We start from the raw sequence: 27813 nt of genomic DNA, 5'->3' as shown, positions 1-27813 counted from the left end.
TGGCTCTATGATATAGATTAAAATCAGGTATGGTGATACCACCAGCTTTATTTTTGTTATTCAAAATTGTTTTAGACATTCAAGGTTTTTTCGTGCTTCCAAATGAATTTTTGGATTGCTTTCTTTTTCTATTTCTGTGAAGAATGCCATTGGAATTTTCATGGGGATTGCATTAAATGTGTAGACTGCTTTTGGTAAGATTGACATTTTCACAATGTTGATTCTTCTGAACCAAGAGCAAGGGATGTCTTTCCATTTCCTAGTGTCTTCTGCAATTTCTTGTTTGAGTGTTTCAAAGTTTTCATTGTAGAGACCCTTCACTTCCTTGGTCAGGTTTATTCCAAGGTACTTTGTTATTATTATTTTTTTTTGATGCAGTTTTGAATGGGAGTGATTTCTCTGATTTCATCCTTGGTGTGTTGTTGTCGGCATATAGGAAGGCTACTGATTTCTGTGTGGTTATTTTGTATCCTGCTACATTGCCGTAAGTGTTTATCAGCTCTAACAGTTTGCTGGTAGAGTCTTTAGGGTCCTTTATCCACATTATTCTTTTTTTTTTTTAATTGTGAATGATACTTTATTTAGTCATCTGTTTACAAGTGAAACTTTGGAAATTCAAAATTAACTTCTTTGCCCTTGAGCTTCTCACAGACACCAAGAAAAGTTTCAACCTTGTGTTCCAGCAGTTCTGCTGGGCCCTGTCTAAAGGACCCTCTTGAGCTGGCCGCTGTCCAGTTTCACGCAGATCCTCTGGCCCACGATTTCACTTGGGAAGACCGAGTCCTCAAGGGTGGGGTCATGCACAGCAGTCAGAGCCCAGCTTCTGGGGCGCTTTTTGCTAATTTTTTAGTGCGGCTTTTTCTTGTCTTAGGCAGAAGTCTCCTCTGAGCAATGAAGACTACCTGTTTCCCACTGATCTTTTTCTCTAGTTTACACACTTGCAGAACTTGGATTTTCTGGAAGGATTACAGTTGAGGAACTGGGACAAAAATTATGATAGCTTTGCAACCATCTTGGATTTCCCTGGCTGGGGGACGTTGAGCTCCCGCAGCTGAGCCTGGTGGCCCAAGTCCATTGCCAGCCTGAGCAACGCCTGGGATACGCCCAATGCAACTCCTCGGCTCTCACGATTCTGCTTCAGATCTTGGCACTCGGCTGACCATGGCTTTGTCCTTGAGGAGCGTGGCTTGGAAAGAGCCACATTATTCTTAATACGTTCTCCTAACTTAAAAAAAAAAAAGTTTTGGGGGGCTGGAGGGATGAGCTTAGCGGTTAAGGCGTTTGCCTGCAAAGCCAAAGGACCTTGGTTCTATTCTCCAGGACATACATAAGCCAGAGGCACAAGGGAGCGCACGCGTCTGGAGTTCATTTGCAGTGGTTGGAGGCCCGGGTGCACCCATCCTCTCTCTCCCTCTCTCTGCCCCTTTCTCTCTCTCTTAAATAAGTAAATAGAAAAGAAAGACTTTTTAAAAATAAGTTTGTTGGACTGGAAAGATGGTTTAGTGGTTAAGGCGATTGCCTCCGAACCCCAGGTTCAACTCCCGGAAGCCCACGTAAGCAAAATGCACAAGGTGGCGCAATTCCCTCGCTCTTTGATTAAAAAAAAAAAAAAAGTTTGTTGTTCAGTCTCCAAGAATTTATGAAGCTTCTTGATTCTCAGCCTTTTTTTTTTTTAGTTGCTTTCACTAGTTTATTTTATTATTTAGTTTATTTCACTGTGATGGTAGGATTCAGGCTATTGCCTCAAGATTTTTGTATTTATTGAGGTTAATTTTGTGGTCAATTATATGATCAGTTTTGGAGAAGTTTCCATGAGCAGCTGAGAAGAATGCAAATTTCCTATCTATTGTGTGGAATACTCTGTACATATCTGTTAGATCCAGTTGATCACTAGTGTGGTTTGGCTCAGAATTTGTTTCTTTTTTTTTTTTCTAACTTTAAAAAATGTTATTGATTAGGGGGGGGGGCGGGGGGGGGCGGGGGGGGGGCTTTTAATCCCAGCACTCAGGAGGCAGAGGTAGGAGGATATCCATGAGTTGAAGGCTACCCTGAGACTACATAGTGAATTCCAGGTCACCTGAGATAGAGTGAGACCCTACCTCAAAAAACGAGCAAACAAACAAAATGTTATTTATTTATTTGCAAGTTGAGAGAGAGAGAGAGGAGAGAGAGAGAATGTGCATGCCAGGGCCTCTACCCACTGCAAATAAACTCTAGATGCAAGCTCCACTTTGTGCATCTGGCTTTATGTGGGTACTGGGGAACCGAACCTAGGTCCTTAGGTCTTGCAGGCAACTGCTTTAATTGCTAGGCCAGCTCTTCAGCCCTAGCTCTGAATTTTCTTTGCTAATTTTTAGTCCAGATGACCCATGCAAATGTGAGAGTGGGGTACTGAATTCTCCCATTTCTGTCAGGTCTGGACCTGTGTGTTCTTGTGTGTCTGTTTTACGAAGTAAGTTAAGATTCCCGATATTTAGTGCGTAGATGCTTACAACTGTACTATCTTTTTACAAAAATATTTTTTAAATTTTATTTATGAGAGAGAAAGAGACAGAGAGAAAGAGAGGGCTTCTAGCCACTGCATACGAACTCCAGACACATTTGCCTCCTTGTGCATCTGGCTTACATGGGTCCTGGGAAATCGAACCCTGGTCCTTAGGCTTCACAGGCAAATGCCGTAACTGCTAAGCCATTTTCCCAGTCCCCTGTAATATCTTTTTGTTTTTGTTTTTGTTTTTCAAGGTAGGGTCTCACTCTGGTCCAGGCTGACCTGGAATTAACTATGTAGTCTCAGGGTGGCCTCAAACTCACAGCAATCCTCCTACCTCTGTCTCCCTAGTGCTGGGATTAAAGGCATGCTCCACCACGACCAGCCCTGTAATATCTCTTTGATGAATTGTTCCTTTTATTAGAATGGAATGCCCCATTTTTTTCTTTTCTGATTGGTTTTGGTTTGAAGTCTAATTTAATGGCCACTCCTGCTTGTTTGCAATTTCCATTCACTTGGCAGTTTGCTTCCATTCCTCTTACACTCAACTTAGGAACACCTTTATTGGCTAGATGTGTTTCTTCAATCCCACATGTAACTGGATCTTTTTAAAATCTATGTTTAGGTCTGGAGAGATGGCTCAGGGGTTAAGGTGCTTGCCTTAGCTCAGATTCGATTCCTCAACATCCACATGAAGTTAGATGCACAAAGTGGTGCATGCCTCTGGAGCTTATTTGCAGTGGCTAGACCTTTCTCTCTGTGTCTCTTATCTTTCTGCTTCTCTCTACTTGCAACTAAATAAAAAAATTAAATAAAATTGATTTTTATTGAGAAATTTAATATATAAACCAGATTGCAAATTGGTCATGTTCCCATTAGGATATATATCCCCTCTCACCACACCATCCACTGAGGCCCCTCTTTGCTGGGGTTACCCATGATCACTATCGGGTCATGAATGTACCAGACAGTCTTTGTGGAAGTGGGGGTGGCCAATATCTTACAGTACATCTTCACACCCTGTGGCTCTTACATTCTTTCCACCCCACCTCTTCTGCTACATCCCCAAGCCTTGGAGGACATGCTATAAGTGTCGAATAGTACTGTTTCCCTGCTAAAATGGCAAAGTTGCATAATTGCACTAGCCTGGCATGGCCTACCTAAACTAAAATAATTACTACGTGATCATTTATAGAGAAAAAAAATCTACTGACTTAGGAACTTAGGGAAGAAAAATTACAGCAATAAATGCAGAATCACAGTGAATAATTTCACCATCTGGTAGTAACCCCAATGATATTTAATGCAAGGATTAACTTCCTTAACATCCCTGGAGCTCTACAAGTTTTCTTAAGAAAATATATTGGAAAACTCAAGCAAGAAATTGGAGAAGACACCAGGAAATGGAAAGGCATCCATGCCATGCTCTTGGATCAGAAGAATCAATATTGTGAAAATGTTAATCTTACTAAAAGCAATCTATACATTTAATGTAATCCCCATTAAAATTCTAATGGCATTCTTCACAGAAATAGAAAAAAAAATCCTAAAATTCATTTTGAAGCACAAAAACCTCGAATAACCAAAACAACTTTGAGCAACAAAATTAACTCTAGTGGTATCACCATACCCAACCTTAAGCTATATTACAAAGCCATCATAACAAAAACAACATGGTACTGGCACAAAGATAGACACATAGATCAATGGAACAGAATGGAGGACCCAAATGTTATTCCAGGCACCTACAACCACCTGATTTTTGACAAAAATGCCAAAAATATTCATTGGAGAAAAGACAGCCTCTTCAACAAGTGGTGCTAGGAAAACTACATATCTATATGTAGAAGGATGAAAATAGATCCTTGTCTTTCTCCATGCACAAGAATCCAGTCCAAATGGATCAGGGACCTTAATATCAGACCCAAAACTCTGAAATTGCTAGAGGAAAAGGTAGAGAAAACCCTTCAACATATTGGCATAGGCAATGACTTTCTGAATATAACCCCAGTTGCTCAAGAAATAAAACCTCAGATCAACCAACAGGATCTCATGAAATTACTTTGCTTTTGTACAGCAAAGGACACTGTGAATAGAGCAAAGAGTCAACTTACAGAATGAGAGAAAATATTTGCCAGATAAACATCTGACAGAGGATTAGTATCCAGAATATACAAAGAACTCACAAAGCAAAACAATAAGAAATCAAACAACCCAGTTAAAAAATGGGCTATGGAACTAAATAGAGGGTTCTCATGGAAGAAATGCAGATGACATATAAACATCTAAGAAAGTGTCCTATGTCCTTAGCCATCAGGGAAATGAAAATTAAAATCACTTTGAGATTCCATCTCACTCCTGGCAGAATTGCTACCATTAAGAGAACAAAAGACAACAAATGTTGGTGAGGATGCAGAAAAAGGGGAACACTTCTACACTGTTGCTGGGAATTTAATCTGGTACAGCCATTGTGGAAATCAGAGTGGAGGTTCCCAAAACAACTAAAAATAGATTTACCATATAATCCAGCTATATCACTCCTAGCCATATATCCTAATGACTCATCTCACTACCTTAGAGATACTTGCACAACCATATTTATTGCTGCTCTACTCATAATAGCTAAGAAATGGGACCAGCCTAGATGTCCCTCAATAGATGAATGGATAATAAAGATATAGTACATTTACACAATGGAGTTCTGTTCAGTGGTAAAGAAAAATGAAATTTGTAGGGAAACAGATGGATCTAGAAAGGATTATACTAAGTGAGGCAACCCAGGCCCAGAAAGCCAAACGTCACATATTCTTTCTCATATGTGGATCCTAGCTACAAATGATTGGACTTTTATGTGAGTAGAAATAAAACACAGTAGCAGAGGCTAGTAAGCTAAAAAAAGGCTACAAGGGATAAAGGAGAAGGAAGGACTTTAGGGGATGATATTGTATATATGTAAGTAGAAGAACAGATTACAGGGAAGGGAAAAGCCTAAGGGAGGCCAGGGCAAGAGACTGAGTAAGAGAAGGGTGAGAGAAAGATCAATCAAAATTCAAGATATTCTGAATAAGACATGTGAATGCCTGCTTCTTTGGATAATGGCACATCCAGAAGCCATAGATTGCTACTAGAAATTTTTCAATGCCAGGAATAGGATACCTTCCAATGAGTTGTTGGCCAGGGAGGTCTCTGTTGCCTTCAAAACATTACAAGTTGCCAAGGCTCTTGGTTTCCCATGAGTAATAGATGGTAAGATCCTGTTGCTGAAGCCTTCACATGTGTGGGCAGCAAGGTCAATGGAAAATAAAGCTGGTGCTGAACTGAAAACCTTCTCCATGTAGACCAGCCAACTGAAAGCTAGAAAAAGCTGCACTGTATACAGCCCTATGGGAGACAGAAGTCATCATCAGTGAAAACAGTGGATACTGGAAACCTCCAGTTTGGCTAGACAGGCCAAATGACCGAATGGGTACAATAGTGGCATGTCTGCTCTGGGGAAAACCAACTACTCTCTAGTTGGACTGGAGTCCTGCTCTATGGGGAGAAATACATGCCAGGTACTGAAAACTTATTCAAAAGCCTATGGCAGGGGAGGTCATGAGCCTTAGGGGTATAAAGCCTGCTCTTGTCTGGCTAAATACATATATTATTCTCACCAAACTGCCCTGAAAGCATTACACTTAATGTTCATCTTTATATATTAATGCTACTCTGACTTTTGGTTAGAGAAGCTTTTCTTGTCAGATGGCAGTGACCACTGTTATGACCCAAAAGACAACATAGTGCTGAGAAAAAGTGACGGAAGAGTGTCCAGCACTGAAACATCTCTATCACACCCTTCAAGGCTCAGGGTCCATCATGGAAGAGGTGGCAGAAAGAATGTAAGAGCCAAGGGAAGAGTACCACTCCTTACATACAACTGTCCAGACAGAAATTGGCCTCAATATCCATGACCTCACAGTACCTAGCAATATCTTCACAAGACCCTTATAATAAGAGAAAAAGATGATGACATCAAAATACAAGAGAGACTAACAGAGACAGGGAGGGGATATGATGGAGAGCAGAGTTATGAAGGGGAAATGGGGGAGGGGTGGGAAATATCATGGTTTACTGTCTATAAGTAATGAAGTTGTCAATAATAACAATAATAAAAACCTCCAAAAGCAAAAAGAAAGGAAAGAAAATCTATACAATGGTAAGCAATTTGGAGTTCATTTAAGATCAGCAATGAATAGCTCGGTGTAGTGGCACACACCTTTAATCCCAGCACTCGGGAGGCAGAGTTATGAGGATTGCCATGAGTTCAAGGCCACTCTGAGACTACGTAGTGAATTCAAGTCAGCCTGCTCTAGAGTGAGACTCTACCTAAAAAAAACCAACCAGGGCTGGAGAGATGGCATAGCGGTTAAGCATTTGCCTGTGAACTTAAGGACCCTGGTTCGAGGCTCGATTCCCCAGGACCCATGTTAGCCAGATGCGCAAGGGGGTGCATGCGTCTGGAGTTCGTTTGCAGTGGCTGGAAGCCCTGGCATGGCCATTCTCTCTCTCTGCCTCTTTCTCTCTCTGTCTGTTGCTCTCAAATAAATAAATAAAAATAAACCAAAAAAATTTAAAAAAAAACCAACCAAACAAACAAACAAAATGATCAGCAATGGAGAATGTCTGCTGTGTTCACTTCTATTCATTTCTGTGCTGAAGACCCTTTTAAGTAGCATAAGACAAGAAAGAAAGAAAAATCTTAGGTGCTGGAGAGAGAGCTGAGTGGTTGAGTTGCTTGCCTATGAAGACTAAGGACCCAGGTTTGATTCTCCAGTACCCACATAAGCCAGATGCACAAGGTAGCACATGTGTCTGGAGTTTGTGTTTAGTGGCTGGAGGCCCTGGTGTACCCATTCTCTGTCTATCTGCTCCCCCTCTCCAATAAACAAAAATAAAACATTGTTTTTAAAAAGAAAGAGATGTTTTAGGAATTGGAAAGGAAGACACTGGTATTGCCTTAGTTTTGTTTGTGTTTGCTCTGTAGCTTCGGCTGGTCTTTCACTTGCAATCCTCCTGTCTCAGCGTCCAGAGTGCTGGGATTACACGCATGCACCCCCATGCTTAGTGAGACTACCCTAAATGTCCTTAGTATATACAACATGAAGAGTCTAGCATAAAGCGTGGATTACTAGAATTCTCAAATTTAGGAAGATTGATGGATGCAATAACTAAAATTAAAACAAAATACTATTTCCAAAAAAACTATTTCCCTTCCCTCCCTCCCTTCCTCTCTTCCTTCCTTCCTCCCTTCCTCTCTCTTTTATTCTCTATAGATTAAACTGCTGTAGTACAACCTGTAACCCAAGTGTTTCCCTTTTCTTTCTCTGATTTGATAGAGCTATTTGAATATTTCTTAGTGTTCTATTATATTGTCCCCTTTGACTCTGACGCTACATTGCTTCTGATTTTTAAAATTCTTTCCCTTTGATGCTAGAGGGTGTACCCTTGGGCTTCCTGGAGGTTTTCTTATTATTTGAAAGGTCCAGGAGGTTAAAAATAATTTTGTAATGACACTACTACAGTTTCTTCCCTTTGCTTTAAAAATATCCATTTTTTTTTCTTATGAATGCATAGTGAAGCTTTCCAGAGTTATATCTAGGGATCTCATTGCCCTGACATCTAATAGAATATCTACCTGTATTTAAAAGTTTCCAAGTTTTAATATAGTTAGGTACATAGTGGGAACTGTATCTCCCTTCAACAAAAGGTCTTTGAAGCAAACAATACTTTTTAAAAATGAATTGTATGAGCTGGGAATGCATGGTGTCATACCTCAGTAACCCTAGCACTTGGAAGGTGGTAGCAGGAGAATCAAGACTTTAAGGTTATCATCAGTTTTATAGGTTTCAGGATCCACCTGGGTTGCAGGAGATCCTGTCTCAAACAAAATTCAAACAAGCAAGCAAACAAAAAAAGGTACAAAGTGTAGAAACCCAGAAGAGACCGAAAAGTTTAAGAATTATTACTCTTGGGCTTGCAGTATGTATATTTATAAATATTCTAATTTATGTAAAATGTAAGAATTTTATAATGTTCATTTTCTTTGTGCTGGTTTTATCAGGGATTTTTTTTTTTTTCGAGGTGGGGTCTCACTGTAGCCCAGGTTGGCCTAGAACTCATGGTGACCCTTCTTCTTCAGCCTCCTCAGTGCTGAGATTAAAGGTGTGAATCACCACGCCCAGTTTTATCCTGGGCTTTTCCAGGCTTGGTGTTAAACTCAATTATCCTCAGCTTCCTGGACATTACTATTATAAGCTCGCATCAATGTAACACCACTCCTGGCTTTTGTCATAGACTTTTCTTTTTCTTATTTATTTATTTATTTATTTATTTATTTATTTATTTATTTATTTATTTATTTATTTATTTGACAGAGAAAGAGGAAGATTGAGAGAGAGAGAGAGAGAGAGAGAGAATATGGGTGAACCATGGCCTCTTCTGCAAACGAACTCCAAATGCATGCGCCCCCTTGTGCATCTGGCTAACGCGGGTCCTGGGAAATTGAACCAGGGTCCTTTGGCTTTGCAGGCAAACGCCGTAAACACTAAGGCATCCCTCCAGCCCTGTCATGGGCTTTTCTATGTTAGAACATCTCCAATCTATCGTCTCTACCTCCCTATCTCATTATTTTCGTGGTATTGGGAATGCATTCCACATCTTCATGCATGGTAGGCAAGTACTCTACCAGACTTGCACGTTCAGGACCTATGATTTGTCTTTTCAAGAAAATAAACAAAGTGGCAGTTTGGTTTACTATATACTAGCACGGTAGTTTGTTATATATGAATGACTTTTCATTATTTTCCTACCTGTTGTCAAATTCACATCTAGATGCTGTACTGAAAAATAACATTTTATTAGCTTCCTACTTGCATATTTTGCTTTTTTTTTTTTTTTTTTTTTTTTTGAGATGCAGTCTTGCTATGTAGTCCAGGCTGGATCTGAACTGACTATCCTTCTGCCTTAGCTTTTTAATTGCTGAGCTTGTAGCTATGAACCAGCAGGGCTGACTCTTTATTGCTCTTCTGGCAAATCATCATGAAGTTTGTGGCTTAAAACAATCCCTATTTACATATGTTTTATAGCTTTGGAGGTTATATCTGAAATAGGCTTCAAGGGGCATAAGTCTAGTTGTTGGTGGCCACCGGAGTATTTCTAAGATGTCTTCACTCTGATCCTGACACTTCTGTGCTACTATTCTACTTTTTTTATTTTTAAAATTTATTTATTTGAGAGAGAGAATTGGCACTCCAGGCCTTCAGCCACTGTAATTGAACTAGAGATGGTTGCGCCACCTAGTGGGAAAATGCAACAGTGCGCTTGCCTTACCTTTGTATATCTGGTTTGAGATCTGCACAGTTGAACATGGGTCCTTAGGCTTCACAGGCAAGTGTCTTAATGGCTAAACCATCTGTCCAGCCCCCACTACTCCATTCTTAACTCATGGACACAGGAGAGTCACTGGACCCACTTGGCATCTCCACATCTTATAGTCATTGGTTCACCACACTAATTCCATGTAAAGTCTTAACTCCACTGTATTATATAAGCTAACATAATCACAGTCTATAGGGGCTAGACTTTGTGGGTCTGGGATTCTGTGTGCCACACTCACTCAGATCAAAATTAGCTATCAGACATTATATTATTATTTTTTTTATTTATTTATTTATTTGAGAGCGACAGACACAGAGAGAAAGACAGATACAGGGAGAGAGAGAATGGGCGCGCCAGGGCTTCCAGCCTCTGCAAACGAACTCCAGACGCGTGCGCCCCCTTGTGCATCTGGCTAACGTGGGACCTGGGGAACCGAGCCTCCAACCGGGGTCCTTAGGCTTCACAGGCAAGCGCTTAACAGCTAAGCCGTCTCTCCAGCCCCAGACATTATATTATTATTTTAAAAGATATCCCTAGCCAGGCATGGTGGTGCATGCCTTTAATCCCAGCACTCGGGAGGCAGAGGTAGGAGGATTGCTATGAGTTTGAGGCCACCCTGAGACTACATAGTGAATTCCAGGTCAGCCTGGGCTAGAGTGAGACCCTACCTTGAACCCCCCCAAAAAAAAAAAATCATAAGGAGAAAGAGAGAATAGGTACACCAGGGCCTCTAGTCACTGCAAATGAATCCCAAATGCATGAGCCACTTTGTGCATTTGACTCTACATGGGTACTGAGGAACTGAACCCTGGTTGTTAGACTTTGAAGGCAAGAGCTTTAACTGCTGAGCCACTTCCCCAATCCCTCTGACATTATATTATAATCCTTTCTAAACTGTGGACTAGTTTAAGGACAGTTATTTTACTAAGGGCAGAGTAACTAACTGCATCACACCCAAAGACAGAAAACATGTTAAATGGGGAAAAAGGAACACTGTATTTCTAAATTTTGGCCAGGAAATTTCCCAGGGGCAGATTGCCCTATCAAGTACCTTTGATCATTGCTTGTCTTGAGTTTACATTTTTCTCATTACACTTTTACATACACACCTGATCCTTCTAATTGTAATTTATGATGTCCCACATATCTTTAGATATTTACCAGCTAAATTGGAAATAATCTTTTTTTTTTCAAGGCAGGGTTTCACTCTAGCCCAGGCTGACCTAGAATTCACTATGTCATCTCAGGTGTCCTTGAACTCACGGTAATCCTCCTACCGCTGCCTCCCAAATGCTGGGATTAAAGAAATGCACCGCCATGCCCAGCTGAAATAATCTCTCTCTCTTTTTTGTTTTTTGAGGTAGGGTCTTGCTCTGGCTCAGGCTGACCTAGAATTCACTATGTAGTCTCAGGGTGGCCTGGAACTCATGATGATCCTCCTACCTCTGCCTCCCAGAGTGCTGGGATTAAAGGAATGCGCCACCATGCCCGGCTTTGAAATAATCTTTTTTTAAAAAAATATTTTATTTATTTGATATTGAGAGAGGCAACTAGAGAGTGAGAGAACTGACACACAAGGGCCTACAGCCACTGCAAACAAACTCCAGACACATGTGCCACCTTTTGTATCTGGCTTATGTGCGTATTGGGGAATCAAACCTGGGTCCTTAGGCTTTGAAGGCAAGTGCCTTACTCACTAAATCATCTCTCCATCCTGGAAATAATCACAATTCAAGAATCTGGCTGGGCACCCAGGTCAGCCTGAGCTAGAGTGAAACCCTACCTCGAAAGAAGAAAAAAGAAAAAAAAAAAAACGGGTTTGGTGGTGCATGCCTTTAATCCCAGCACTTGGGAGACAGAGGTAGGAAGATCACTATAAGTTCAAGGCCACCCTGAGATACATAGTGAATTCCAGGTCAGCCTGGGCTAGGGCAAGACCCTAGCTCGAAAAACCAACCAACCAAACAAACAAACAAATAAACAAAAACCCAAGAATCTAAACTGGAAATAGTATTTTCTATAATATCAGGACTTGCTGAGGCTGCAAGTTCAAGTCCAGCTTAAAAAACTACACATGAAGACTCCATCTCAAAGCCAACACCAGAAACAGAATTTAATGTCATCACTGGCACAATGTCTAGCGTATAATAAATACTAAATAAATAAATGTAGCTCAGTGGCCAAGTGCTTGCTTGGTATATATGAGACCCTAGGTTTTATTTTCAGCACTGTGAAAATAAAGAAGACTATTCTTTCTTGCTTGCTCTCTTTCTTTCCTTTCTTTCTTTTTTACCAAAGAGAGAGAGAGAGAGAGAGAGAGAGAACAAGCAGATTGGTGTGCCAGGGCCTCAGCCACTCCAATTGAACTCCAGAGGCTTCTGCCACCTAGTGGGCATGTGCGACCTTGTACTTGCCTCACCTTTGTGTGTCTGGCTTACATGGGATCTGGAGAGTCGAATATGGGTCCTTAGATTTCACAGGCAAGCACCTTAATGGCTAAGCCATCTCTCCAACCAAAGACTATTATTTCCCATAGTTGGTTAAATAAGGCTTTTAAACCAGGGCCTCTTGCCACTGCACATGTACTCTGGACACATGCACCACTTGGGCAGCTAGCACTACATGGGTACTGGGGGAATTGAACCCAGGCCATTAGGATTTGCAATCAATCACCTTTAACCACTGAGTCATCTCTCCAACCCTGTTTGTTTGCTTTTTGTGACAGGGTCTTACTCTGTAACCCAGGCTGGCCTAGAACTCACTATTTGGTCAAATCTGGCCTTGAATTCCTAACCATCCTCTTATTCTAGCCTCTCAAGTGCTGGGGTTATAGGGGTGAGCCAACATGCCAAGTTTAAGAAATACTTTTCTGTAGAGAGCCCCTCGGGCCAAGCCCTAAAGATGGCGCCTGACAGAAACTTCTATGCTTGGGACAAACAAGTCCATATTTGGAGGAGCTCCCCTCACCGCTGCTCATTGGCTTCTGATGCTTGTGCCTGGGGTGATTGGGCGGAGTGAGTGCGCTTATAAGGAAGCCCCGCCTGAGGCTGGGGGAGATGAAGCTTGAAGTTGCCTGAATAAACTGCTGTAAGAAGAACTGGTGGTTGTGTCTTCCTTGCTGGTCGAGGTGGACGCGACACTTTTCTAAGATCATGACATCAAAATAAAAGAGACACTGAGATGGGAAGGGGATATGATGGAGAATGGAAATTCAAGGGGGAAAGTGGGAGGGGGAGGGAGGGTATTACCATGGGATTTTTTTTTTTTTTTTTTTTTTTGGTTTTTCAAGATAGGGTCTCAATCTGGTCCAGGCTGACCTGGAATTAACTCTGTAGTCTCAGGGTGGCCTTGAACTCAATGGTGACCCTCCTACCTCTGCCTCCCGAGTGCTGGGATTAAAGGCGTGCACCACCACGCCCAGCTTGGGATATTTTTTATAATCATGGAAAATGCTAATAAAAATTGAGAAAAAATAAAAATAAAAACATTCTTTTTGGCCAGGAAAAAAAAATACTTTTCTAAATTACTACACCTCTAAATATAGTTGATTCAGTTCATCCTTAATTTATTCCATGTTTAATGATGGAAGGAGAGGTACAAATGTCCCAGAGAGACTTTGTTGGAGTCTGCTTTGAGTGAATTTTCTGGATCCTCAAAAATAAGTCTTTTGGGCTGAAGAGATGGCTTAGTGGTTAAGGCACATGCCTGCAAAGTCTAAGGACCCAAGTTCGATTCACCAGGTCCCACGTAAGCCAGATCCACATGCATCTGGAGTTCATTTGTAGTGGCTAGAGGCCCTGGTGTGCCAATTCTCACTCTCTCTCTCTCCCTCTCTCTGTTTCTAATAAATAAATAAAAATTAAATAAAATCTTTTTTAAAATAAGTATTTTTGTGGAGAACTGGGAAAAGTGATTTGTTCTCGCTAGAGTCATGATTATGTACATAGATGTATGTTGTTCTCCTTGTAGTCTTGAGTTCTGGGGAAGCCACAACTCAAATTGACTCATCAAATGCCACAGAGACTAGGAGCAGAAATCTTTTGAAAGATCTCACCTGAGGGGTTTTGCTCTGAGCCCAATTATGAGCAGACAGACTTGGTCTATGCCTTCCCATATATTCTAAGAATTTATGGTAGTTCAGGGGCTCTACATATCAGCAAATTTTGCAGTAAGGATGTACTATTAATTGTAAAGCAGTAAGTACCAAAGAAATTCTGTGAAAATGCATTTCATCTATTATCTGCACATACATGATTTATTTTGGGGGGATTAAAATACGTTTTAATCCCATGATTACAGTTTCACTAACTATTGAACATATACTAGGAAAACTTCATTTAGCCAGCTCATTGAAATTTATTTCAGCAATTTAAGCAAACTCGTATGAAACAAATTAAACAATTAAAACCTCTGAAAATTCAATATGAGTAATCTTCTATTATTTCACTGTCATCTTTTTAACATTTTTATTGACAACGTCCATAGTTATAGAAAATATACTATGATCATAAGATCCTCTCACCCCCTTTCCTTTCTCTCCCAAATCCTCCCTCCACTGAATTCCTTCCTTCCAGAGATTCTGTCTTCTACTCTTTTTTTTCTTTTTTTAAAAAATTTTTATTAACATTTTCCATGATTATAAAAAAAATCCCATGGTAATTCCCTCCCTCCCCCTCCGACACTTCCCTCTTTGACATTCCATTCTCCATCATATTACCTCCCCATCTCAATCATTGTAGTTACATATATACAATACCAACCTATTAAGTACCCTCCTCCCTTCCTTTCTCTTCCCTTTATATCTCCTTTTTAACTTACTGGCCTCTGCTACTAAGTATTTTCCTTCTCACGCAGAAGCCCAATCAATCATCTGTAGCTAGGATCCACATATGAGGTAGGGTATCACTCTAGCTCAGGCTGAACTGCAATTAACTCTGTAGTCTCAGGGTGGCCTCGAACTCACAGCAATTCCCCTCCCTCTGTCTCCCAAGTGCTGGGATTAAAGGCCTGCGCCACTATGCTCGGGCCTGTTTTCTATTTCAAGGTCATCATTTCCCCCTCCTATTATGCAGGTCTTGTGCAGTAGGAGGTATGGTCAGCCACTGTGAGGTCATGAGGGACACAGCCACTTTGTGTCTGGACGACAGTATTGCAGAGCACTCCTCCCCTTCCTTTCGCTCTTACATTTTTCTGCCACCTCTTCTACAATGGTCTCTGAGCCTTGGAGGGTTAGATAAAGATATCAAACACCCCACTGCCACTTATTCTTATTACTTTGGTGAATTTTGAGTCTCTCCAGTGGTCACTGCCATCTGGAAAGATAATTTTCTCTAAGTGAAAGCGAGAGTAGTATTATTATATGGGCACAAGCAGGGCAGTTTAGTGGGCATAAGATTTCCATTTAGCCAGACATTAGTATTTTTCTCCTGGGGTCTTATGACCTACGCAGCCATAAGCTTTTGATTAGGTTTTCAGTACCACATATGTATTTCCTGCCATGGAGTGGGCCTCTAATCTAATCAGAGAGCAGTTGGTTTCCCTCATAATAAACATACCACCATTGCACCAGTTGGCACATTTGGCCTGTCTGGTCAGCCATCAAGCTTGCAGGGTCCACTGCTGCTTAAGACTGTTGATGACTTTTCTCCCCCAAAAGGCTGCATAGCTCTCTCCAGCATCCTGACAGCTAGCCGATATTTCTATTTTTAGTTTTAGATCATATTGATCTACTTGACATTTATTAGTGATCATAACCAAGAATTAATTACTCATGCTATTTTACTTGTTTGGAACCCCTTTATATGTTATTATATTATTACTATTGTTATTATTTTTTTGATCTTTCCAGGTAGGGTCTCACTCTAACCCAGGCTGACCTGGAATTTATTATGTCATCTCAGGGTGGCCTTGAGCTCATGGCAATCCTACCTCTGCCTCCCGAGTGCTGAGGTTAAAGGCATGCACCACCACTCCTGGCATATGTGTTATTTTTTAAATATATATATTTTGTTCATTTTAATTTATTTAAGAGCAACAGAGAGAGAAAGAGGCAGATATATAGAGAGAGATAGAGAGGGAATGGGTGCTCCAGGGCTTCTAGCCACTGCAAAGGAACTCCAGACATGTGTGCCCCCTTGTGCATCTGGCTAACGCGGTTCCTGGAGAATCGAGCCTTGAACCAGGGTCCTTAGGCTTCACAGGTAAACGCTTAACTGCTAAGCTGTCTCTCCAGCCCATGTTATTATTTTTTTAATATTCATATATTTATTTGCAAGCAGAGAGAGATAGAGAGTGGCACGACAGGCCCACCCACCAGCTGCTGCAAAGGAACTCCAGATGCATGCACCACTCTGTGCATCTGGCTTTACATGGGTACTGGAGAATCGAAACCAGATTGTTAGGCTTTGCAGGCAAGTGTCTTAACTGCTGAGCCATCTATATGTTAACCTATTGGCACTCCTCTGGAAACCTGCTTCTGGTTGTGTGATCTCCATTCTTTTTGCCCTGTAAATAAAGGACTAATGTGATTGGGAAGATGGCTGCCTGGGAATGTTTTATTTCTTCCTTTAAAGTATTCCAAGGCCATTTCCCAGGTTTAGGCAGACTTCCTTCCCACATTCATTCTGTTCCTTCCTTAACTAAATATTGGAGGCTCTTTTTTCTTTCCCTCCCATGCTACCTCAGAATGTCTCACAAAGTCATGGTGAAGTCAGGCTGGGTTTGCAGTATTCCTCTCAGTAGCCCCTAGGTCTTGTCTCCTCCACACTTATCCTCTTCCTTCTGTCCGAATTTTCTGCTTTTCCAGGAAAGTCTGATTGGCTGTTTTCTTCTTTTTTTTTAAAAAAAATATTTTTTTCATTTTTTGTTCATTTTTATTTATTTCTTTGAAAGCAACAGACAGAGAGAGAAAGAGGCAGAGAGAGAGAGAGGGAGAGATTGAGAGAGAGAGAATGGGTGCGCCAGGGCCTCCAGCCTCTGCAAATGAACTCCAGATGCGTGCGCTCCCTTGTGCATCTGGCTATTGTGGGTTCTGGGGAATCAAGCCTTGAACGGGGATCCTTAAGCTTCACAGGCAAGAGCTTAACCGCTAAGCCATCTCGCCAGCCCGATTGGCTTTTTACCAGGGAGGCTTGAAGGTGAGGTAGAAGTCGTTTTAAGTGTCTTCTTTCATGGAAGCCTTGTATTTCTGCACCTTTCCCCCCCCTCCCCCAGGTAGGGGCTCACTGCAGTCCCTAGGACTTACCCTTCTACTCTCAAGGAGTAAGCACCTCAGGGAGACATCTAGCTTTTGTCAGATTTCCTTTTCCTATTGTTGGGCAGCAGTACTTTAAAGAATGTATCTATCTATGATTACCCCCTTGAGTAGGAGTAGGAGACACCTTGTAATATATCTTTTTTTAAAATTTATTTTTTATTTTAAATTTGAGGCAGTGTCTCACTCTTGCTCAGGCTGACCTAGAACACACTATGTAGCCCAGGGTGGCCTCAAACTCACTGCATTCCTTCTACCTCAGTCTCCTGATTGAGGCACAAGCATGGCTGGCTCTTTTTTTTTTTTATATAAAATATTTTATCTATTTATTTGTGAGAGAGAAAAATAGGCTGATAAAGAGAAAGACAGAATGGGTGCACCAGGGCCTTTAGCCAATGCAAACTCCAAATGTATGTGCCACCTTGTGCATCTGGCTTTGTATGAGTACTGGGGGATTGAACCTGGGGTCCTTAGGCTTTGTAGGCAAGAACCTTAACCATTGAGCCTTCTCTCCATTCCCTTGTTGTTTTTACTATTTATTTGAGAGAAAGAGGCACAGAGAGAGAGAGAGAGTGTGCAAGCGAGCAAGCAAGCGAGAGAGATGTGTGCACCAGGGCCTCTAGCCAATGCAAATGAATCCTAGACTCATAACCCACCTTGTGCATCCTGCTTTCGTGGGTATGGGGGAATCAAACCTGGGTCCTTAACCATTAAGCCATCACTCCAGCTCTGTTTTATTTTTATTTTTAGAGATAGGGTTTCACTCTTGCTCAGGCTGAACTGGAATTCATTAGGTAGTCTCAGGATGGCCGCTAACTCATGGAGATCCTCCTACCTCTGCCTCCCAAGTGCTGGGATTAAAGGCGTGTACCACCATGCCCCGCTCCCTGCTGTTGTTTTTCAACTAGAATATGGAAATTCAATCAGATGTTCACATTAATTTCTGTTTTCAAGATTTTCATGCTATCTCCAAGTGGACAAAACTTGGGCAGTAGGTCTATGTAAGATTCATTTTTCCCACTGAAATATTGTTCTTAACTACTAAGGTACTTTTTTTTTTTATTTGACAGCGATAGACAAGGAGTGAGAGAGAAAGAGAGAGAGAGAGAGAATGGGCGCCCCAGGGCCTCCAGCCTCTGCAAACGAACTCCAGACGCGTGCGCCCCCTTGTGCATCTGGCTAACATGGGTCCTGGGGAATCGAGCCTCGAATGGGGTCCTTAGGCTTCACAGGCGAGCGCTTAACCGACCATTTCTCCAGCCCTAAGGTACTTTTGTGTAAAGACAGGACCATGCCTGCCATACGTTGGACACTCAGTTAGTAGTGAAGAATTGCCTCTGAACGCAGTAACTATTTTCCCATTTGGTGTGTATACCAGAGTGCTTTTCTTGCAGTTTAGGGTAGTAAAAGAGAGCCATTAAATTCCAAAAAATTAACTACCATTTTAAGGGAAGGAAACTAAACTTTCCTTACAAAATATATATTTTACTTATTTGAGAGAGTGTGAGAGAGAAAGAGAATGGGCCCACCAGGGGAACTCCAGATGCATGCACCTCCTTGTGCAACTGGGGTTACTTGGTTATGGAGAATGGAACCTGGATACTTAGGCTTTGCAAGCAAAAGCCTTAACCACTGGACAATTTCTCCAGGCCAAACTTTCCTTTTATTCTTAGAATCATTTGAGTCTTTTTATCCTTTAAATCTTCTTTAATTATAATGGTGAAAACTTACAACTTCCCACCTTAACTCACATGAATGTCCCTGTGTTCTCAGCCCTTTGCTTCCCTGTTATAATGTCCTTGAGAGCAGGTTCTCATGTCCAATTTGTCCTGTCAGTAAAAGCCTGGCACAAACACACTCCAAATTGTGAATGAATGAAATTTTTCTGTGTGTGAAAAACATCTGAAACAAAAATTTCAAACATGTATCTGCTTTTCAATTTGTACATAAACTGAGGTCCTGATTTTTGAACCTCCTTGATGTTGGGTAACATTTTATGTAGTTTTCCTTTGTGTTATGCTATTCTAAGGTGACAGAGTAAGCCACAGCAACGTTACTCATGTCTAGCCTTGCTCCTTACTAATTTTATTTTTAAAAGTATTTTATTTTTATTTACTTATTTGTGACAGAGAGAAGGTGGGGAGGAGAGGAAAGAATGGAGCCCCCTAGGGCCTCTAGCCACTGCAAATGGACTTGAGATGCATGTGTCATCTTGTGCATCTGGTTTACATGGGTCCTGGCGAATGGAACCAGGGTCCGTCCGTTTGGCTTTTCAGGGAAAGTGCCCTAACTGCTAAGCCATCTCTCCAGCCTAAACTAATTTTGTTTGTATTACCCCTCCCCAACCTCACTGGCTGGATGCTGGCAGCTTGTGGGCCTAACACACAAGCGACTAAACCTGTTAAGTGGAAAAGGGGGTGCCCTTTCAGAACTTCACCCCAAATATCCCAAGTGAGAGCGTGTGTCCCCAGCGGCGAGCTCGTGGGGCGTGGGGGGGGGAGACTGCAGTCACGCTGTCCGCACGTGCAGAGCCTGGCACCAGCCTTGGCACCACTCCCACACCCCCCCCCCATTCTGGGTTCCCCGCCCCTCGCCCAGGCTCGACTCGGAGCGCGCGTGCTGGGGAGCGAGCCTGCGTCCCCGAGGTGCGCACGTGGGGCCGTCGCCGAGCCATTTAAACCAGCGAACCGGCGGGCCGCGGTCCCTCCCACCCGGGGGGGCTGCATCAGATGCCCCGGTACCGGCTTCCTCTCCCCTCGGGCATCCCTGGAGGAGTGAGGACGAAGTTTGGGGCGAAAGCGCTCTCAGGCCAGATCAGGGTTCCCCCCCCCACGCACCCACCCACCCTGCACGAGAGGGGCGGGCCGGCCGGGCGCCGCATTTCCTGTGACCGGGCCTCCCCCCCCCCCCCCCGGTCTCCCGCGGCGGCGGGGACCATTTCCTGAATCTCCCCAGCCGAGGCCGGCGCTACCATCCGCGCGATCGCCCCCGGGGGCGGCGGGGGGGGAGAGGGGTGCGCGCCCGGCGGGGACCGCGGGCGTTCGCGGGGCGGACGATCCCGCCCGGTGGGAGGGGGAGAGAGGCGGCGACTCGCCCTCGGCCTGGTCCACTGCGCGCGTCCTCGCGGGGGGGGGCCCGAGGTGGGCGGCGCGCGCAGCCCCGGCGCGTCCACCCCTGCGCGCCTCGCGAGGTGGTGCGTCCCGGGAGGCCGGCGTCCCCGCTCGCTCGGTGTGCGCGTTCCCCCGGAGCGCTCGGGACGGGCCGGTCGCGGGAGGCGGCGGCGGCGGCGGCGGCGGCAGCATGTCGGTGGCGTTCGCAGCCCCGAGGCAGCGAGGCAAGGGGGAGATCACGCCCGCGGCGATCCAGAAGGTGAAGGCCGCGGACGGGCGGGGTGGGGGGGTGGTGGGATCCGGGATGCCAGGCCGCGTCCCGCCCTCGGCGAGAGTCTTTCCACCGCCTCCCACCCCCCACTCAGCCCCTCACTAGCCGGCCGGCGGCGGGGGCGGCGGGGGCGGGACGGGCCTGTGCGGAGCGCCGGGCTGGGGAGGGAGCGCGCGGTTCCCGGCTGCGCCCCGGCGTGGGCGGCCCACGAGGGCCCACCGGTTTCTCCGGCTGCATTTTCCTAATGGCACACGCGCAAACACGCACACATACACACATACACACACGCGTGCGCGCGCAAACACACAAAACCCCCAACCACCGCCGCCCGATTTCTCCCGGGACCCGGGCGCTGCGCGGCCGGGAGTCGGAGGTCCCGTTCCCCCCTCACCCCCCCCCCACACCCCCGGGATGCTCCCGCCGCTCTGCGAACTCCGGGCCGAGTTGGGGATGGGGAGTCTCTCCGCAGAACTTGGAATCGTGGGTTCTAGAGTCCGGGAGACAGACGGGGAAGAAGCCCCGTGGCCTTCGGGGTTGCCCGGGAGTGGAGCCCTTCCTCTCTGCAACCCTCGCTTCCCCCCTCCCTCCCCCGGACATCGCATCACCTTGGTCCGTGAGCATCTGCCGAGGTCCGTGGAGCCCCAGGGTGGGCGGACCACAGTCCCAGGCTTCTAGAAGCTGAGACGGTCGTGATCGTTAACACACACACCAGCTATTGCTCCACTGTCGTGGCTCTGTGACTGCCAACTGGGGACACAAAGGTTCTTTATCGTCCTCTTATTTTATTTTTCTTGAACAAGGCAGTATTCTCAATGTTAGTGAGCCTAGACTTTCAGAAGTCACTTATGAAATTTTAGTAGTTTGCCTCCGACGTGTTTACCTTTCGTTGCCTACGCCTCAGAGCAAGGATGAAAATAGAAAAGTCACCTTTTAGTACCACTCAGGGCCACCCCTTTGTAAGACCTGTAAATTATGCTAATCGGTGTCTGTTTACTGTCAGGGTCTTTGCAGTTTGGCATTTGACATTTGCACAACTGTTGCTGCATTTTGATGATCAAACCCGCTTGGCAGTGCCCGGGAAAGCAGTGCCACCCCGTCATGCGCAGGCAGCTGGGGCTGTAGCCTGGCAAACTACTTCCTTCAAGTGTACACACACACACACACTCACACACACACACACGTTTCTGGGGGGGGGTCATACTGTAGTTTTGAACTCTAGAAAGCTTGGAGTTTGCCATTTTTTTTTTTCCTCAGTAGAGTTTTTCTTTATCATAGGTGATTAATTCAGAACACACTGATTTCATTCTCAGATGAGAGATAGGTTGTAAATTAACTGGCTCATTTTCAGCGTCAGATTGAGATTAGACATTCTAATGGTCAGTTTTGAAGGATACACAGGAGATTTGTTGTGAATTCCTTACATCAGGTATTGGTGATGCATTTTAAGAATACTTTTGATAACTAGAGATCGTATTTAAGAAATAGCTGCATATCTTAGAAGGGCATTCTCCGCACATCCTCCAATCCCCAAGTGAAGATAATGATAATAGTGCAAGGTAAACAAAAGAATCACAGTTAATAGTAAGTGGATTTTTGTTTTTCATAAATTTTACATTAAGTCATTGAGAGCATGATACTGTGTTTTATGCATCCATTGATCAGGAAGGCTGGAGTGCGTTTAGGAAGATCTTAAAGCTCCTGAAAACTTGAGTTTGCTAGGGATAGCAAAGTTGGCACTAAAGCTAACTGTTTTTTCATCTATTTTTTAAAAAGTTATTTATTTGTATGCATGTATGTGTGAATGGGCATGCCCGGGTCTCTTGGCACTGTCAAGGAACCCCACATGCAGGTGGATGCTGGGAAATTGAACTTGGACCAACAAGGTTTGCAAGCAAGTGCCTTTAGCTACTGAGCCATCTCCCCAACCCCTAACTGTCCTTTAATAGCTATCACCAGGGCTCTTTTCAATGCCATTTAGCATAGATGAATGATTGTGCATATAAGGCTGACATTACTTAGAATTGTTATAAGTGGATAGAATGAGAAACTGATGAGTTATTTGTCATTAACCTTTTTTTTGTTTTTGTTTTTGTTTTGAGGTAGGGTCTCACTCCAGTTGACCTGGAATTCACTATGTAATCTTAGGGTGGCCTCAAACTCACAGTGATCCTCCTGTCTCTGCCTCCTGAGTACTGGCTCTGGCTAAACTTTTGAGACCTTATTTTATAAGGTAAACTCTGTCTGTTAAGTATCATACATGCATAGAGGGTATTGTATTAGGGCATATTTGGAGAATCACAAAAATATAAAACTTGCAAACTAGCTGGTTATCTCATCGTCACCTGGACTAAAGTGTTTGTGTATTTATTTTAAAATATTTTTTAGAAATATTTTTATTTATATGTAGGCAGAAAGAGAGAGAGAGACAGACAGACACACAGACAGGCCGGCCGGCTGGCAGGGCATGCCAGGGTCTCATGCTGCTGCAAACACATGGGCCACCCTTTGGTTTTATATGGGTGCTGGGGAATCAAACCCAGTTTGTCAGGTTTTGCAAACAAGCCTCTTTAGCCAGTGAGTCATCTTCAACTTTTATCTATTTATTTCATTCTGGATAAGAACAGATTTTACTATTATAAAGTATTCGAATGTTACAAAGCAACTTGGACTCAATTTTTCTCTTCCTAAAACTGCTGTTACCTGACAGCAGAGGTAAGTAAATGCTTCAATTGAAAAAAACCTCAAATTTTCCTTTCCAGGCTTTAGGTAATAATTTAGCAGGAGGAATTCTAGAGGTATCAAAAAAGATCTTCTATGGGGAGCTATACTGTGTATTTAAAAAAAGATCCAAGTGAATTCGGTTTCTGTATAGGTGAAACATTTTTAGAAATCAATGAAAAATCAGTTGTTTAAAGGATGATCCATGTAAATTGCTCATTGTGTATTTTATAAGTGATATATACAGTTTAATATGTAATGAAATTTTATAAGAAAGCTAATTCACTAATCTCCCTTTAGAATTTGTTATTAAAATTAATCTAAAAATATTTTATACCAGCAGGTAGAGATATTAACAAACAGTAATTTATTTTTATTTATTTGAGAATGACAGAGAGAGAAAGAGGGAGGGAGGGAGGGAGAGAGAGCGAGTGAGCGAGCGAGCATATGGCTGTGCCAGGGGGAGAGAGGGGGGGGGCAGGGAGGAAGGGAGGGAGGGAGAGGGGGAGGGAGAGGGGGAGGGAGGGAGGGAGGGAGGGAGGGAGAATGGGAGAATGGGCGCGCCAGGGCCTCCAGCCACTGCAAATGAACTCCAGACGCGTGCGCCCCCTTGTGCATCTGGCTAACGTGGGTCCTGGGGAATCGATCCTCGAACCAGGGTCCTTAGGCTTCACAGGCAAGTGCTTAACTGCTAAGCCATCTCTCCAGCCCCAAACAGTAATTTTTAAAAAAGTTTTTTTTTTTTTTTATGTGTGTGTGTGTGTGTGTGTGTGTGTGAGTGAGTGTGAGAGAGAGAGAGAGAGAGAGAGTGTTGGCATGCCAGGGCCTCTAGCCACCTCTGTTAACTCCAGATGTGTGTGCCACCTTGTGTGTATGCATCACCTGGTGCAGCTGGCTTAAGTGGGTTTTGGGGAGTTGAACTTGGGTCCTTAGGTTTCACAGATAAGTGCCTTAACTGCTAAGCCATCTCTCCAGCCCAATAAATAGTAGTTTTAATGTAACCTTGTTTTTTGTTTTCTTAGTTTCTGAAATGATTTTGTAGTAGGTTACCATTGTTTTGAGAGACCTGTGTTATGTCTGCCTTAATGTGCTCCTATATACAGTGTTTGTTATTAAACTTTTCTAATTTTATTTCAGATGTTGGATGAAAATAACCATCTCATTCAGTGTATAATGGACTATCAGAATAAAGGAAAGGCCTCCGAGTGTTCTCAGTAAGAATGATAAGAAACTTTTTGGGTTCATTTTTATGTGTGGGTTAGATTTTTACTTTCCCTTCTAATAATAGCTGTGTTGGGTTACAAGTATTTCAGAGCATACATTTCCATGTTTAAAATATATCCTTGGACTTGAGGTCCTATCACCACAGTCAACTTTAGAACATTTTCATTATCTGAAAGAAAAACCCTGGTACTCCATGTTACGGATGCATAGGTGTTCACAACTACAGCCATCTTTTCCAACAAAAGTTGATACTGTTTGATTTGTATTCCCAGCTTTTCCCTGTGTGTGTATTGGGGTGGGGGAGTCATCCCCTCATGCTCTACATAGTGGCATAGGCCTCATAGAAGTCTCTCACATGTAAAATTTGCTCTTTTTGATGAATTTTATTACTTTTTTTTTAACCTACTTTTAATATAGAGAGTTTTGTTGCCATGCTGCCTGGGTAGCTCTGAATTCCTGGGCCCATCAGTCCTTCTGACTTAGCCTCCAGAGACTTAATGCTTTATATATATATATATATATATGTATGTTACATATACATATACATACATATATGTATGTATGTATATAAAGGTTTTTCAAGGTAGGGTCTTGCTTTAGCCCAGGCTGATCTGGAATTCGCTATGTGGTCTCAGGCTGGCCTTGAACTCCTAGCAGTCTGCCTACATCTGCCTCCTACGTGTTGGAATTAAAGATGTGCTCCAGCACGCCCGGCTCAGGTATTCTGTCTTTCTCAAGTTGTCAGTATTAGTTTGTGAATAAATGTTCTTATTTCTCATGTTAGGAGGAGCAAAAGGAAAGCAGTGTGGAACATTAATACGGAACTGGGAATTGATAAGCCAGTGTTACATATTGTTTTCATCATCTCTTATTAGATTGAAAGTAACTTTCAGTCAGACGGCTCACACCTGTGAGTTCAGCACTCTGGAGGCCGAGGCAGGAGGATTGCTGTTAAATTGGAGATAGCCTGTGCTACATTGTTTCTGTGCCGGCCTGGGCCGAGGAATGAGGCCTTGTTTCAGAAACAAGCAAATCAAAACAAAACCCACTTTCACGAAGATAATATGTGTACTGTTAAATATTAGAGACCTTAAGACAAAGGGGTTAGGGAGGTGGCTCAGCAGTCCAAGGCAGCGAAAGGCTGGCTGGAGTTGGATTCCCCAGCTCCCATGGAAAACCTGAAGCAGCTGATGCATGTGACCATGATCCTAAAGAGCCTAGGGCAGTGGGAGGCGGAGCCAGGAGAATCCTGAGGCTCTGGGGCCAATTAATCTGGCACAAGCAGAGGCAAAGAAAACAAGGCCGACCCTGGCAAGGTAGCAGAGGACGAACAGCAGGTTGTCCTTAGACCTCTATACCACCATGACATGTATGTTCCCACACAAATGCATTAAAAAAAAAAAAAACATTCTGCTCAGCAGGATGTCTTTCATTCTATAAACTGTTAGTATTAGCTAGTAAGTACACTATATAACTAGTAGGTACAGTTTTTTTTGAATCTGAGCTTTGCAAATTAATTTTATCAATCAATTTAAAAATGATTATTTTACCTTATGCAAAGTTATTTATGTAGTGGCATTATAGTACTGATATGTATTTGGAGTGTTTGCTGATGTTTATTAATTAGGACAATATAGTTATCAGATGTAAAACTTTTTTTTTTTTTTTTTTTTTCCGAGGTAGGGTCTCACTCTGGCTCAGGCTGACCTGGAATTCACTATGTAGTCTCAGGGTGGCCTCGAACACTAGGCGATCCTCCTACCTCTGCCTCCCGAGTGCTGGGATTAAAGGCGTACGCCACCACGCCCGGCTTCAGATGTAAAATTTTGAATATATTTTATAACCGTCACTGGCTTAGAAGAGTGTTACCATCATCCAGTGTAAGATGTTAAATATGCTTATATCTCCCCTTCATTTCTATGTTCAATTTTCTTAATAACATAATCTTTTTGGGATCATATGCAAAAATGTTGAGTACAATCATGTTGCTTAAGGAGTCAGACATGTTTTGAGAAATGCATTCTTAGGCAATTTTTCATTGTGTAAACGTTATAGAGTGTGCTTTACACAGACAAATGGTTGTGACTTTCCTAGCAATATATTCTTATGGGAGCACTGTGGTATATGCAATTTCTTGTTGGTCAATGCATAAAGGCATGAATGTCAGGCCTGGATATATGGCTTTGTGATTAAGACACTTGTCTGCAAAACCAAAGGACCCTGGTTTGATGCCCCAGGACCACAGAAAAAGGGGGAGAGGGGGATGAGAAAGAAAGGATGGGTGAACCAAGGCCTACTACCACTGCAAAGGAATTCCAGACGCTTGCATCACTTTGTACATCTGGCTTTATGTGGGTACTGGCTTTACAAGCAAGCGCTTTAGCCACTGAGCCATCTCCCAGCCCTATCTCTGAGTTTTTTTTTTATCTTGGGAAAAGGTTATTTGATGGGTGCTATACAAACAATGAAATTTTACCCAAATGAGTGCCTGTTGAGTACCTTGTGGAGTGACCCACTGCCTGTAATCTCAGCCAAAAACAAAAAACGGTTTTTACCTATCTTCTTTTATTAGGAAAAGTAATTTATAGGTATGGGAATATATTCAAATCAGTTCTTGTGATTAGATCGCAGTATTGTATGGTGATAATGTTAATATATATATTCATTATGATGGGGGTGCCATGGGAATGTCCTTGTTTGGAGGAATTGATACTGAAGTATTAGTGGCAGTGGGGAGTGTGTCTACAACTGACTGTCAAATGGTTTTGGCAGAAAGTCAGACAAAGTAATAAGGCAGATTTCCTAAATAACAATTAGGAAATCTGGAAGAAAAAAAAAAACTGTTCCTAAAAGGTTTTGTAAACTGAAAATCGAAAGTGAATAAAGATTGCTCAGGCCTGGGGTATGGCCCTGAGCTCCATCTCCGTGCTGCGGGGACCACACGTGGTGGCACGTGCTTGCGCTCCAGCACCCGGGAGGTGGAAGCAGCAAGTTCGAGGCTAGCCTAAGATTTGGTGATGTTGACAGGGCTTGAGTCAATACTGGTACAATTTAAACTTCGTAAATGAGGCTGTATTTATAGATACCTACGGCTGCAAGGACATCTAGTTCATTATTAGATGAAACTGTGTGATAGATTTGATTTCTTAGCATTTTAGCTTGTTTATTAAACACTAATCCGGATAAGAACTACACTTTTTGTTGTGAAGAAGCTGTGTCTTAGTAAGGTCTGTTTTTTTTTCTTTTTTCTTTTTTTTAAGTAACTTTTTTTATTTTATTTGAGAGAAAGGGAGAAAGGGGCAGGGAGAAAATGAAGTTCAGACACATGTACCAC

The 27813-nt window shown here is 43.0% G+C and overlaps 1 protein-coding gene and 1 pseudogene across 3 annotated transcripts in view; one reads left to right on the top strand and one right to left on the bottom strand.

The window, feature by feature from the left end:
• Positions 1-593: 593 nt before the first annotated feature.
• On the bottom strand, positions 594-20458 carry LOC101611670 (annotated as a pseudogene).
• Positions 20433-27813, top strand: part of Ss18 (SS18 subunit of BAF chromatin remodeling complex) — a 65687-nt gene continuing 58306 nt past the window's right edge. For all 3 annotated transcript variants that reach the window (XM_045134846.1, XM_045134845.1, XM_045134847.1), the window contains exons 1-2: positions 20433-20525; positions 24393-24469. In XM_045134846.1, coding sequence (XP_044990781.1) covers positions 20457-20525; positions 24393-24469 — 146 coding nt within the window. In that variant the 5' untranslated portion in view covers positions 20433-20456. The remainder of the gene's footprint in view (positions 20526-24392; positions 24470-27813) is intronic.

This window comes from Jaculus jaculus, chromosome 15, assembly GCF_020740685.1.
Source record: "Jaculus jaculus isolate mJacJac1 chromosome 15, mJacJac1.mat.Y.cur, whole genome shotgun sequence".
In the NCBI taxonomy this organism is placed as follows: domain Eukaryota; kingdom Metazoa; phylum Chordata; class Mammalia; order Rodentia; family Dipodidae; genus Jaculus; species Jaculus jaculus.
This window is presented reverse-complemented; position numbering and strand designations above follow the sequence as displayed.